Source organism: Gymnodraco acuticeps, unplaced genomic scaffold (genome assembly GCF_902827175.1).
Source record: "Gymnodraco acuticeps unplaced genomic scaffold, fGymAcu1.1, whole genome shotgun sequence".
NCBI lineage: Eukaryota > Metazoa > Chordata > Actinopteri > Perciformes > Bathydraconidae > Gymnodraco > Gymnodraco acuticeps.
Genome location: NW_022992265.1, coordinates 2,802,030 through 2,815,423, shown reverse-complemented (window position 1 = coordinate 2,815,423; position 13,394 = coordinate 2,802,030). Strand labels below are relative to the sequence as shown.

Genomic DNA, 13,394 nt, shown 5'->3' with positions numbered 1-13,394 from the left:
CAATCTGGGTCTGGAGGGGCGAGCTAAGAGACCAAGAATGAAGATCCTTTTTGTAGCTGCCTTTGCACTTTTTGTGCTTTCTGCATTTGACAAGGCTGACTCTTCAGCTTATGACAAGATAGTTGCCCATAGTCGCATCAGGGCAAGAAAAGAAGGGTAAGATTCATATTTTTCATTATGGTTAAATTGTAATTGGATTATTGCATTTTTAACACTCTTGTGATACCATGTTTAATTACTTTCCATGCAATGGTGATGTGCCTTGCATTAAAAGCATCAGTTATTCATTTGATTTCTGCATGTGTCTGTGTTCTGTTTTTCTATGTAATCTGATATATAGTGCAGTCACAATAGTTTCACATACATTGCTCATAATATGATATTACATCTCACTTTTTAAAGGAGTAAGACGTGTTATAGTTTTTCAAATGATTTCTTAAATCTTGCAAACCAATATCATAGTCAGCAGGAGTGGATGTTGTGATAATGATTTATGTTTGCCTGTCTGGTCTCATAAGCATCAAGGGTAGTTGTAAAAAGAATTACTCATTCTTGACAGTGTCTTCCCAGCAAGTCTGTTTTTAACTTTTAAATGTGGATTGTTTCCATAATATTTCCCATGTGCTTTGCCTGCCAATAATAATTCATCACTTTTTTTTTTACCCTCAATTCTCCTCAGACCCAATGTCTGCGCACTCCAACAATTCATGGGGACCAAGAAGAAGTACTTCAGCACTTGTCGTAATTGGTACCGCGGGTCTATCTGTGGAAAGAAAGCGTAAGTGTTGTTTCATGTTTCCAATAGGACAAGTTGCCCATCCTAAAATTACAAGCAAATTGAATGACTAAATAGTTTAACCTGAACATCAGTTGGAAATACTGCATATTTTCTGTATCACGTGCCTGCTTCTTTAAGGGTTTGCATGGAAACTTTAATGTTTCCACAGAGACAAACATCTGTTATCTTACTTTGAATGATTCCGCCGTTTGTGGAGGCAGTCCTGAATTCTTTGTTTTGGAGACTGTCCTATTTGATCCCATAAACCTCATGTGAGGGTTTTTTATAACCACGGAAGCTCGATCATCCTTGAAAGCCACAGTGGTGAACCTCTGATTCCAGTATATGATGTGGCTGCGAAATTTTGACTATATTCACGAATGGAAAATATCAATTCATTTCTTTCAATCATTCCAGTCAACCTCTTTTCCTCTTTTTGTTCCAGTCCCCTCAGTTCCCATCCCTCTCACACCCACAAGCATCTACATTAAGTCTTAGTACTCCAAATAGACCTGGCTTCTTTACATTAATAATACAAAATACACACTTAAATGTAATGGTAAACTGATGCAATGGTCTACTGAAAGCAAAACCATATGTATTACAAATAGATTCCAGTTTGAGTTGAGCAAATGTTTATATTAGCTGATGAACTTAGCTTGGTTACTTTAGTTGGGAATGAAAGATTCATTGAAAACACATTAGTTATCGTGACAAAGATCATATTACCTTACCAAGCCCAACTTACAGTATTACCCTCCCATCTTTCCTCCCACCCTTTCTTCTACAAGCTCCGAAGATGTTTCCCATTTCGAAAACACAATGCCAAGTTAAATAGGTGTTTCAGTTCAATGACATCCGACATTTCACAGGAACTGATTTAAAAGCAGCTGTAGATTTGGAAGAGTAAATACTGTAAACCTTTGACAGTATCAGTTTCTCTGATTTAGAAAAAAAAGGACAAGAACCTTTATATCAAATATACACTGAACAAAAATATAAACGCAACACTTTTGTTTTTGCTCCCATTTTTCATGAGATGAGCTCAAAGATCTAAAACATTTTCTATATACACAAAATAACCATTTCTCTCAAATATTGTTCACAAATCTGAAAGAATCTGTGATAGTGAGCACTTCTCCTTTGCCGAGATAATCCATCCCACCTCACAGGTGTGGCATATCAAGATGCTGATTAGACAGCATGATTATTGCACAGGTGTGCCTTAGGCTGGCCACAATAAAAGGCCACTCTGAAACGTGCAGTTTTGCTTTATTGGGGGGGTGTGGGGGGGGTCCGAAAACCAGTCAGTATCTGGTGTGAGGATTAGGGTTAGGGGTAGGGTAATGTTGTGAATTGAGTGGCCCATGGTGGTGGTGGGGTTATGGTATGGGCAGGCGTATGTTATGGACGACGAACACAGGCCACTCGATTCACAACATTACCCTAACCCTACCCCTAACCCTAATCCTACCCCTCACACCAGATACTGACTGGTTTTCGGACCCCCCCCACACCCCCCCAATAAAGCAAAAATGCCTTTTATTGTGGCCAGCCTAAGGCACACCTGTGCAATAATCATGCTGTCTAATCAGCATCTTGATATGCCACACCTGTGAGGTGGGATGGATTATCTCGGCAAAGGAGAAGTGCTCACTATCACAGATTCTTTCAGATTTTTGAACAATATTTGAGATAAATGGTTATTTTGTGTAAATAGAAAATGTTTTAGATCTTTGAGTTCATCTCATAAAAAATGGGAGCAAAAACAAAAGTGTTGCGTTTATATTTTTGTTCAGTGTATTTAGGTACATTAAAGGTTACATTTTGTATAAAATATGAGATATCTCCTACTCTACCGTAGAAGTTACAGAAAGGAACCATCTTGAACATATTTAATTTCAAACCTTTTTATCCAGGTGTATCCCTTGAAATCATTGATATGATCTCTTTTTCAAGGGAGACATATATATATATATCATAATAAAGTCTAACTTACTGTTGGTTTATAACTTGATTTAGCCAGCCATAATACACTTATACTTATCTGATTCAACAAGTGAAAATTATTCTGCTTACAAAGCAGCTCTGTCTCAAAGAAAACCCTGTACAACCAAACTGCTTATTAGTGATGGGTTGAATTGGAATAAAGCCACATAAAACTTTATGTGTTTGGGAAAGTGTTCATGATCTATGTGGAACAGTTATTTTTATAGAGATGCTGACAAGTCAAAAGTTTCCAACACTATGATCCCTCTGTGTGGGAAAGCAATGTAGCGAGGGTTTCGCTGACTCTGCCGGAACAGGGCTTGTGTGATCTCATCCCAGTCCCTCCGACTCCATTCAACTATGACTAAATTATAGTGGTTCAAGCAGTGCAGTTTGCCATGACCCAGAAGCTTTGGTCTGTACCCTGTCTGAGACAGTTAACACATGTTTTAACTTAAAGCATAATGCTTTTATTGAAGGGTTTAGAATTCCACTACTGTAGGTTTTTGCCCAAGAGCAACTATTCACAATGATTGTATCTATAGCATGTTTTAAGTTGTGTGATCTTTCAATCCAGTTAAGACTTTGTATCTTACCATATTGCCTAATTCACTTAGTCCGTTTTTAACTAAACATGGCGAACATATGGTGCTTTCCTGGTGTGGGAAACCGCTGATAAAGAGGAACTGGTAGACCTTGGGACACTCCTTATCTTCCTCCTACTTTTCTGTTCTGAAGAACAAGTACTCCTATACACTTTTAAGACAATCAAATGTAATGCTACGTGTCACATACTGTAGTGCCAATTTTAAGCAAAAAATCTGGAGGGGGGAGCAGCTTATTTGTTATAGTTTTCTAACAAAAAAATCTTGGCAGTCTAAAGTAATAAACTCCCCAGCCAACTCTCGACGCATTTGGTATTGTTAACCACTACTATATATATATGTGGTTTATTTGTATTGTTGCATACCTGTTAGTTACTTGAGGTAAAATGTACATCTGCAAATGTCTTTTTTTCCAAAAGCTGGAAACAATGAAATAGTTTAAACATGTTTAAACCTGCTGATGCAAGGGGTACTGTTTTGGCATATTTATATGTAGCAGCTGCAGTTTTAATATCCTACTCGGGCTACAGTGTCCAGTGCTGTTTACAGTGCGTAGAAAGCAGAAAGGTATTCCTAAATGTTTGTACAACAGTAAATACAAATGTTTCATTTGTATCTTTTATAAATCACAATTATCCTTGTCTGTAAAAATGTCTGATTCAGTTAAATTATGTAATTCAGTTTAATTCAACAGTTTTTATAATTACCATCAAACCCTTTTTCAGGGTGTCAACCAAAATTACCTTAAACTCAACTGTAATTACAGCAGGTTCTCTAGGCATGACATGTTAATGTGGCTGAGGTTAACCAAATGCCAAGTAGTCCAAACTAACTGCTTAACTTCAAACAGGAGGTCTTGGTTATGTAAATCTACTACTTTAACGGTAGCAGCCATCTCCATTAGGTTTTGGCTAGTTGTAGGATCACATGATGTATGTGGGTAATGTAGGAGATAATGAGTAACATCTGGAAACAATGAACACAGTAAACCACTGTGAAATGATGGATCAGTTCACAACATGGCAGCCAGAAAATGTCTCACTCATCTATGTTGAAAGAGGCTTGAAAACAGCATGTGAAATTATGTTTTACTGAATTGAGATGATACCCACGTTTGTGATCCATGTGTTTTGCCTGCAGGACTGTGCTTTATGAGTGCTGCCCAGGGTACATGAAGCTGGAAGGCATGCGTGGATGCCCTGCAGGTACAGTGCTACGATGTTGTACATGTTTAAAGGTTAGATGAGGATATTTCCTCCAACTGTAGAGCAGCTGTGAGCTATTTATGAAATGAATCCAAACAAACACAAAAAGGTTGGTGTAGCATAATGTCAACGCATAAATAGTCTTTCTTTCAAGTATTTTATACGAATGGCAGACAAACCTCTAATAATGCTTATTTTATACATATTATTTCTTAGTGGCCCCGATCGACAATGTGTATGGCACCTTGGGTGTGGTGAAGGCCACCTCAACCCAAAAATACTCTGACATCTCTAAACTGAGGCCTGAGATTGAGGGATCTGGATCGTTTACCATCTTTGCCCCCAGCAATGATGCATGGGAGCTTTTGGATGAAGTGAGTCAAAAGTAAAACAAAAATCTTTGTTTTGGCTCTTTTTTTTTTAGGTTTTAAAATGTCCTTCTTTTCATCTTACAGGAAATGAGGGGCGCACTAATCAGCAATGTCAACATTGAACTGTACAACGCTCTGCATTATCACATGGCCAACAAACGCCTCTTGACCAAAGATTTAAAGAATGGAATGACTGTCACTTCCATGTACCATGACCTTGGTCTTCAAATAAATCATTACTCCAATGGGGTGAGTATTATCATATAGTATTATCATAGCAGTCCCTTGTACTAGAGACACTTTAGTCGTATAACATTGATGTGAATGTTTTGTGCAGGTGGTGACTGTGAACTGCGCCAGGATTATCCATGGTAACCAGATTGCCACCAATGGAGTTGTGCATGTCATTGACCGTGTTATCAAAGCTGTTGGCAACACAATCCAGGATGTCATTGAGGTTAACGATGACCTGACAACCCTGAGTGTAAGTAAACCCAAACATTGATGAAATATTTTTAGCACTTCAAGAAACAAGGATTCTGAACAAAGTATGAAATAATTTAACACGTTTTACAATTTCAATATAAGCATGAAGAGCAATATAGAAAATAAAGCAGATGCATAAATCAAAAACTGCAAAATTGTAAGGTTGTAATGTCTTGCTTTTGCAAATGTTTCCAGTGTATATATCGTATTTTGATGTTCACTAAAAGTAATTATGTGATAACAATTTAGGATGTGGCTCAAAACTCTGGTCTGCTGGAGAAGCTGGGTCAGCCAGGACATTTCACTCTCTTTGCTCCCACCAACGAAGCCTTTGAGACTCTGGGCAGTGAAGTGTTGGAAAGACTTCAGGGCGACAAGGAGGTCCTCAAAGGTAAACACGACGAGGTGTCTCGCAGTTCTTTAGACCACTCAGTCATTTAAAACATTGTTGTTGAGACTGATGTTTATATTAACTGTTGCAAATAGGACCATACTTATATTGATTGATGAAGGTAAAGACAAAGAAATGCAATGATTCCCTGGCAGCCTTTTTCCTAGGCTTAATTCCCCATAAAGTGATGTTTCAACTTCCCCAACTCAAAACAGATGGCGCCACATTGAATCTGGAACTTAAACACATCTGGCAAGCTGTGCATGACAACGTTTTGTTAAAGCCTAATAAAAATACGTCTGAGGATTCAAGTAGTGCATTAAGTTCTCGATGAAGGTCAAACAATGCAATACATCCTTTAACACTTATGTGTCCTTAAATATTTTTTTCTTAAAAATATGCAAGAATAGTACCACTTTAATCTTTAATTAGAGAAGGTAAATACTTTAAATTACTTTAAGGTTTGAAAATCCTGGGGAAAAAAAACACCAAAAAGTGCAGAATCTCATACAAAACGTTCATACAACACGTGAGGCCGGAAACAGCTGCTTCATTGAGCAAACTGGTCGAATTGGCAACATCTCAACATGTTTTATTTGCCCACAGTTCCCCTTATGATGTGAGACCAGATCAGACCATTTCACACAAAGTTAAACAGAACGGTGACGAAATCACAAGCCTTCTCAGTCGAGGACCCAAGGGATCTAAGGGTTCCTCAGGTTCCCAGGACGTTATATCCTCAGCTGCAACATAACATAAGAGATGATATAAAACAGCCAATGCAGTCAACCAACCCACTCAAATAAACATCTACCCATATCCCACATAATAATTCAAAACTTGGTCCTGCGTTTTCAGCTCTCCTGAATTTCCACATCCTGGACTCTGTCCAGTGCTCTGAGGCTATCATGGGTGGCACCTCCTACGAGACCCTGGAGGGCAACAACATTGAGATCGGCTGTGATGGCGAGAGTTTAACAGTCAATGGCATCAAGATGGTGCTCAAGAAGGACATTGTCACCACCAATGGTGTCATCCACCTTATTGATCAAGTGCTCATGCCAGACTCAGGTTAGACTTGCACATTTTCCCCTTATTAATGATTACCCGATTTACTACATTAATACATATATTGTTTTTCTGTAATCCATATTTTTAATGGTGTTTAAATTCCCTTTGCGCCTCAAGCTAAACAGGTGATGGAACTGGTTGGAAGTTCCCAGTCAACCTTTGGAGACATGGTGTCTGAGCTAGGCCTTTCTGCTTCCATGCAATCTGATGCTGAGTACACTTTGCTTGCCCCCCTCAACACTGTCTTCAATGGTGAGTAACATACTGGTGATTCAATAAAGCACGCCCCTATTTAGTTGGTGGCTGAAGACAAAGCCTGGGTCCATTCTCTAGACTCTACTCTAGTCACATTCTGGAATAATTGGTGATATTTAGATTTGTTTTGTATTTACCCCTCATGTGCTGAGTCATTAGTCAATATGTGTAAATGTATGGAGCTTTAGGGAAACTATACATTTATTGGCACACTGCAGAAGCTTTATGCCATGTAACAGCAAGTGTCCACTCCCCCAGAGAACATTCCTGGACTTCACCCAAAGGGAGTAGAGATTATTTGCTTTTGCATCAAGAACGACAGAGAAAATGTCTCTTTTAAATGGTTTTAAATGGGTGTAAGGAATGCACGGGCAACAGCTGGATGTAACAGGAACAGGAATCATGTCTCGTGTGGTCCACCAACTGTGCAGTAAATCAAGTCACTGACAGCAGATGTGTCTTTGATCACACTTAGTTTTCCAGCTGCTGATCTTATGTTTTACATTATGTTTTAAATAATAAGAATATAAAAAAGCATTCATTTAGCTTAAGCCAATGAATCGGAAGGAAATCTAGAATGTTGCTGGTATGTTTACTCTTTTATAGGAAATATAAAACAATTGATTTCCTTTACAGATGAGGTGATGTCGATGGATCAGAGTCTGCTCAGAATTATCCTGGAGAACCACATCTTGAAGAGTAAGGTCGTCTTGGGACAGCTGTTTAACGGTCAGCAGCTAGAAACTATTGGAGGAAGATTTCTGAGGGTCTTCATCTATCGCTCGGTGGGTCTCCTTTTAAGTTGTGCCCAAAAATTGTTGCTGGGTCTCACGAAACACAACCTATATTCACTCCATCTATAAATGACATAAGCGTCTTTTTTATTATTTATTTATTTATTATTATTGTACTTTTAAAATATTTTACCTGCGATATTTGACGCAATCGTCAGATCTTTGAAACATACTTTAACATTAATACCCTTGACTTGTGGACTATTTCTCCAGGCTGTGTGCATTGAGAATGCGTGTCTAATAAGAGGCAGTAAAGAAGGAAGCAACGGGGTCCTTCATCTCATGAGAACTCTGTTGAGACCAGCGGAAAACACTATGTTTCAGATTCTGACAGAAAACGGAGGGTTCAAGTAAGTAGAGAGCATTTATGTGGAAAAGTGACTGTGGTAGTCAAATGCAGCATAATACTCAAACCACATCTCTCTGTATATTTCCCTAAAACCCACATCGCACATATAGTAATGACAAAATGCTGTCCTTAGTGATTTCTGTAACAGCGTAATAACTGTGTTTTTCTTCTCGTTGCTGCAGGATCTTTTTGTCTCTAATTGAAGATTCTGGCTTGACCGACCTGCTGAAACAGGAGGGAGACTTTACTCTGTTTGCCCCAAGCGACAAAGCTTTTGCTGGCTTGAGCAGCAGTGATTTGTCCTTGTTAAGGAGTATGTCTCTATATAGTCCTTCTATCGTTTAATGTGTTAAACCACAACCACGGAATGCATGTTGCTAGTTGATGGTTTGCCATCTTTTTTTCAGGTGACACCGATGCTCTCAGAACCATCCTTTTGTATCACATCAATAATGGTATCTTCATTGGTGGTGGTTTGGAGTCTGGGGTGACAAACCTTCTGAAGTCCCTTCAGGGCAGCAACCTCAGAGTGATGTTTGTAAGTATTTAGCACAATAAGACTAAATAGACTAAACTCTTATCTTAAGTCAATTAGTCATATACCTTAAGATCCATTTTCTGGTATTAATGTACTTTGTTGTATCTTTAAGGATGACGCTATTAAAACGTGTTTAAATAATTCAGTAAAAGAATAATCCTTTCATTTTTTGTTTTACTTGTTTGTAATTGTTTCCTTCAGGCAAACAGCTCAATGCAAGTGAACTCTGTCCTAGTCCCTGAATCTGATATCATGGCCACAAATGGAGTCGTTCACTTTGTCAACCAAGTCTTGTATCCTGGAGGTACAATTTACAAATCAAATGACGCACTCTCTTTTTATTTTACTTTTGTAAAGGCCCAACCATAATTACCGCCCTGTGTTTTCTTTCAGATATCCCTGTTGGCAGCCAGGATTGGCTCATGCTATTGAAGAGGCTCATCAGTTACATGCAGATCAGGGTAAGAGATCAAAAAATTACTTATTTGTATTAAAGCTGTGAGGCTTATTAAATACAATGTGTAGTTTTCAAAATACAGGTGTTTGTTGTTTTAATTTCTTCTAAGGCTGCCAAAATACAATTTATGTAACTCAATATAAATTACAAGAAAAGAATCAGCTTGAAAACCATCTGTTCAAAGCATCAAGCAGTGGTTTGGAACCAGGGTGTTATGACTGTGCTCAGCAGTTGGTTTATTTGTCTTTAACAGGGTAATCAATCACTGACAATGAACATGATCCAACTTGAATCCCTGCTGTTAGAGTATCATCTGTGGTCAAATATGTCCTTCTTTTTTTGCAGTACATCTCAGGATTCAGATATCAGGAAATCCCCCTTACATTTATGAGTAAGTAGCGTAAATATGATGATTTTGGCTATGAAATACCATATGTGTTTACATTCTTCACCGTCATTAATGGCTTAATATCTCCTGTCGTTATTAGAGAGGACCGTGACTCGTGTCATCCAAGAAGGTACAGTAGTTGTGATTAAAGAGTATCATCATCATCATGTGATTCCTAACACAGTGTATGACAACAACAAACGGTTCCATGCATAGAATCAGGCAATGAATAGGAAGGCTACTGTCTGTTAACTTGAAACATGTACTGATCAATCACCAACCATTTTCATTATTAATCCATCATTTCACATATAAAAACATACAGTATTTGACAGCTGGAGTAGCAATAATCTGAGAGAGAAATAAGAAATCTCTTTTCTGCTTCTGGCTAATTGTTTACCAGTCAGCCATATAAACTGTTTTGAAACACAAACATGAAGCAACACAATTTATGAAAATAAAACAGCAGTGCAAGAAAACTATTTAAAAATAAATAAAAAATGGCAGAAATAGATTATGAATCACGTTTTATTCAAAGCAAACCTTTCTGATGCGGTGAAGGGTCAGTTTTGTTGTTAAACCAGCGTAAAACGGGAAAGCCCCTTGCCTTTAATAATGAAACATTTCTTCTTCGCTATTATAGTTCCTGATGAAAGGAAAGTTACAAGGATTATCCAAGGGGAGCCCACTATCACCAAGGTTACCAGGGTAATTGAAGCTGAACCGTCCATCACCAAGGTTACCAGGGTAATTGAAGCTGAACCGTCCATCACCACGGTCACCAGGGTCATTGAAGGTCAAGCGTCCATCACCAAGGTCACCAGGGTCATTGAAGGTCAACCGTCCATCACCAAGGTCACCAGGGTCATTGAAGGTCAACCGTCCATCACCAAGGTTACCAGGGTCATTGAAGGTCAACCGTCCATCACCAAGGTTACCAGGGTCATTGAAGGTACATATATTTCAGTGAAATCAATACGTCAGTAGTTTTATATCATGCATCATCTAAAAGATGCATGAATGCTGTTGTCTGCAGGCCCTCAGTTCTCAAGCAGCTATGGCACCACCAACATAGCCCTGGAAGGTGAGTAAAACTTAATGAGATTTGAACAGACATATAAGGATTTAATAGTTTGTTTTTATAAACAATGGGGTTCATTGTCCTAGTTGTGTCACTATAATCCTCAATGGTGTTCAGGTTCACAGTATTTTAAGTAATTGACTACAAGTAACCCATAAATAAGGAATAACCACAATAACATTATGCTATGGTTACTAATGGCTGGGTGATTAAATGGAATTGAAATAAATATGTAAATCTCCAGAGGAAACAGCTGATTATCCATACAGTATGTTAATATACAAGGTGTCTGTCATCATTGCTATATTAAGGCTGAAGAACAGCAATGTAACCTGATTCTTTTTTCAAGCAGAACAGAACAAAGCTCTTCTGTATAAAATAATTCGATTTTACTTTAGAGATGTTTGCTTTTTTCTTCAGGAACTGACTTTTCAGGTATTGCCAACACTGAAGAGGATACTGATAGACTAGCCAGGATTATCCAAGGTGAGTTTTATTAGTTTGTATAATCTCAGTAATTGGGAAAGAACAATTCGTAAAATATGTGTGACATATATGTGTGTTTGCCTTTATAGCAGGCAATAGAAGAAGAACTGGTTCTCGGAGAGTTGTAGGTAAAGAAAATGAGCCAGTCCAAAGAAAACAGCTGCAATGTGTAATAAAAGCAGCTTGGAGCTAGTTCAGGCCGTTGTGTTGAGTCTGCTGTTTGTTCACATGGCATATTCCTCTGCATTTATCCAATGCACCCCTTCAGGTGTGTGTACTTAAAGGAATTATTTGACATTTTGGGAAATACACTTAAACTTCTCACTTTTTGGCTGAGATGAGCAGATTGATACCACTTAATGATAATAATCGTCTCATCTAACTTTTGTCAATAAAGCAAATAAGAATATTTTCCAAAATGACAAACTACTTCAAGGTCAATGTTGGCTGCTATCTCTTTTGCTGCCATGCTTTCCGCCACAACGCTCACGTGAAAGCTATGCTGTGACTTGGTGCTAATGCCCTTGCGGCTGCTGTTCATACTGTAATGCAGTTTATGAATCCCACATCCAATACAGCAAAAACTTGTAAGCTCAGTGTCCATAGGCTTCTGTATGCGTAAATATATTGACTCACTTCCCACTCCCTGCGGTGCTGAGCTTATTGTTTCCATTGCGATAGATGACATCAGCACCTTGATGCCGAGCTTCAATGCAGTTCATATTCAACATTATCATCATTCACTCATTGATCCTTTACCTTTTGATTTACCAGCTGGCTCCAGGAGGAGTGCAAGAGACTGAGCATGAACGGATGAGAACATCGACGTTGTAGAAGAAGAAAGAGACACCAAACCAAGAGGTTGAGATTGTTGTTTTAATACAGGTGAAACACCTAAAATGCCGGTGATTTGAAATATACTGTAGAAGGTATAATTGACAACAACAATTTTTTTTCTCTTAAACAATGTAATGGTACTTTGAATGTATATCTATTTTGAGTGTGCTATGTCTAATAAAAAGTTCAGAATATGTAAGTGTATGTTACATGTTGGCATTGCTTTAGGGGTTAAGATAACAATAAAATGTTTTACATCCAAGCCATTAGAGTAGCTATAAAAAACATTTCAGTTCTAAACCTCTCTGTTTCTTTGCCAGAGGAGACGGTCAAAGCAAGTTTACTAGCTGTTTGGGAAGATTTATAAATGTCAGCAGAAATGATGTTGTGTCTCAGATTAAAACTGTTACATTAATTGTTTTGTTCCTGAAGTTTTTTAAGGTTTCATGTAAATGTTGTCTTTGCTTGTATCATTAGGATCAATGTATTCAGCTGCAGTTTTTTCTTTCCTATTTTTTAAACATTTTCCAATAAACTGCTTTCTTTTATATGAATATGACGATTTGAAAATTGTATTAGAAGAGATTGTTGTTTGGAGTAATTTCGAATGTACTTGGATGGCCAACAATAGTTCAGAAAAGATAATCTAAAATATACAATCTCAATAACATGTCTACATTTTCTAAATAAAAATTCCTTAAATTAGATGCTAACATTTCGGAGTCCGCCTCTATAATGGGACAGTCATTTTTCTGTTTCTTTAAGAGGAAGCATGGAGGTCAACTTTCGACAACTTTAAAGACGACATTATATAAGATAAAAATGTATCACCATAATACAGTATATGGCACATGCATTAAAACACAAACAACTTTGCATAACGTGAAAACAAATCGGCAGGTTTGATGTCATTAGTAATAATTTACAGTGGTTAGATGTTTATCAGAAGAATGAATCATATTTAAGATGTTGTTTTCAACAGCACAGCCAGTTAAAATATTTGCTCAGGAGTTGCAGGGACATTGTGTGAGATGTTGTGCGCAGACATTTGGGACAGCCCCAGCTCCTCTGTTGTCTGGCTCGTGTGCAAAAATCTTCAGTGCTCTTTATGGTTTTTGGATTGAGTAAAAGTGGTAAATATCTAAGGACTGCCAAGAAACCAGCACAAATTCCTGGAGCGCACATCAATACAAATATGGCAAAATGTAAAAGGCATTGTTTTGTTCATCTGTCATTTCAAATTAAAATAATTCACAGTGCAACAACGGGCTTTATTGAGCCAGGCAGCTGGCTTCCCACTGCTTGGAGTGATA

General features: G+C 38.0%; 1 protein-coding gene across 6 annotated transcripts; it reads left to right on the top strand.

Moving 5' to 3' along the window:
* Positions 1-12,788, top strand: postnb (periostin, osteoblast specific factor b). 6 transcript variants are annotated; one of them, XM_034207148.1, is made up of 22 exons: positions 1-156; positions 680-778; positions 4,513-4,577; positions 4,794-4,951; positions 5,033-5,197; positions 5,286-5,432; positions 5,684-5,825; positions 6,684-6,896; positions 7,014-7,148; positions 7,788-7,936; positions 8,159-8,295; positions 8,477-8,607; positions 8,702-8,832; positions 9,034-9,136; positions 9,226-9,293; positions 9,635-9,680; positions 9,778-9,807; positions 10,321-10,473; positions 10,714-10,761; positions 11,179-11,244; positions 11,334-11,372; positions 12,019-12,788. In XM_034207148.1, the coding sequence occupies exons 1-22, from the start codon at positions 38-40 to the stop codon at positions 12,045-12,047; spliced, it is 2,373 nt and encodes a 790-aa protein (XP_034063039.1). In that variant the 5' UTR covers positions 1-37; the 3' UTR covers positions 12,048-12,788. The 6 variants fall into 6 exon arrangements, with proteins under 6 accessions (XP_034063039.1, XP_034063037.1, XP_034063035.1 ...); XM_034207146.1 differs by having other exon boundaries at positions 10,321-10,590; XM_034207144.1 differs by having other exon boundaries at positions 10,321-10,629.
* The last annotated feature ends 606 nt before the right edge of the window (positions 12,789-13,394 follow it).

Excerpts from the sequence above, each read along its gene's own strand:
- postnb (XM_034207144.1), top strand. The coding sequence starts at position 38 with ATGAAGATCCTTTTTGTAGCTGCCTTTGCACTTTTTGTGCTTTCTGCA. Across the intron at positions 5,198-5,285 it reads TAAATCATTACTCCAATGGG|GTGGTGACTGTGAACTGCGC; the intron begins GTGAGTATTATC and ends TGTTTTGTGCAG. Across the intron at positions 7,937-8,158 it reads GGGTCTTCATCTATCGCTCG|GCTGTGTGCATTGAGAATGC; the intron begins GTGGGTCTCCTT and ends CTATTTCTCCAG.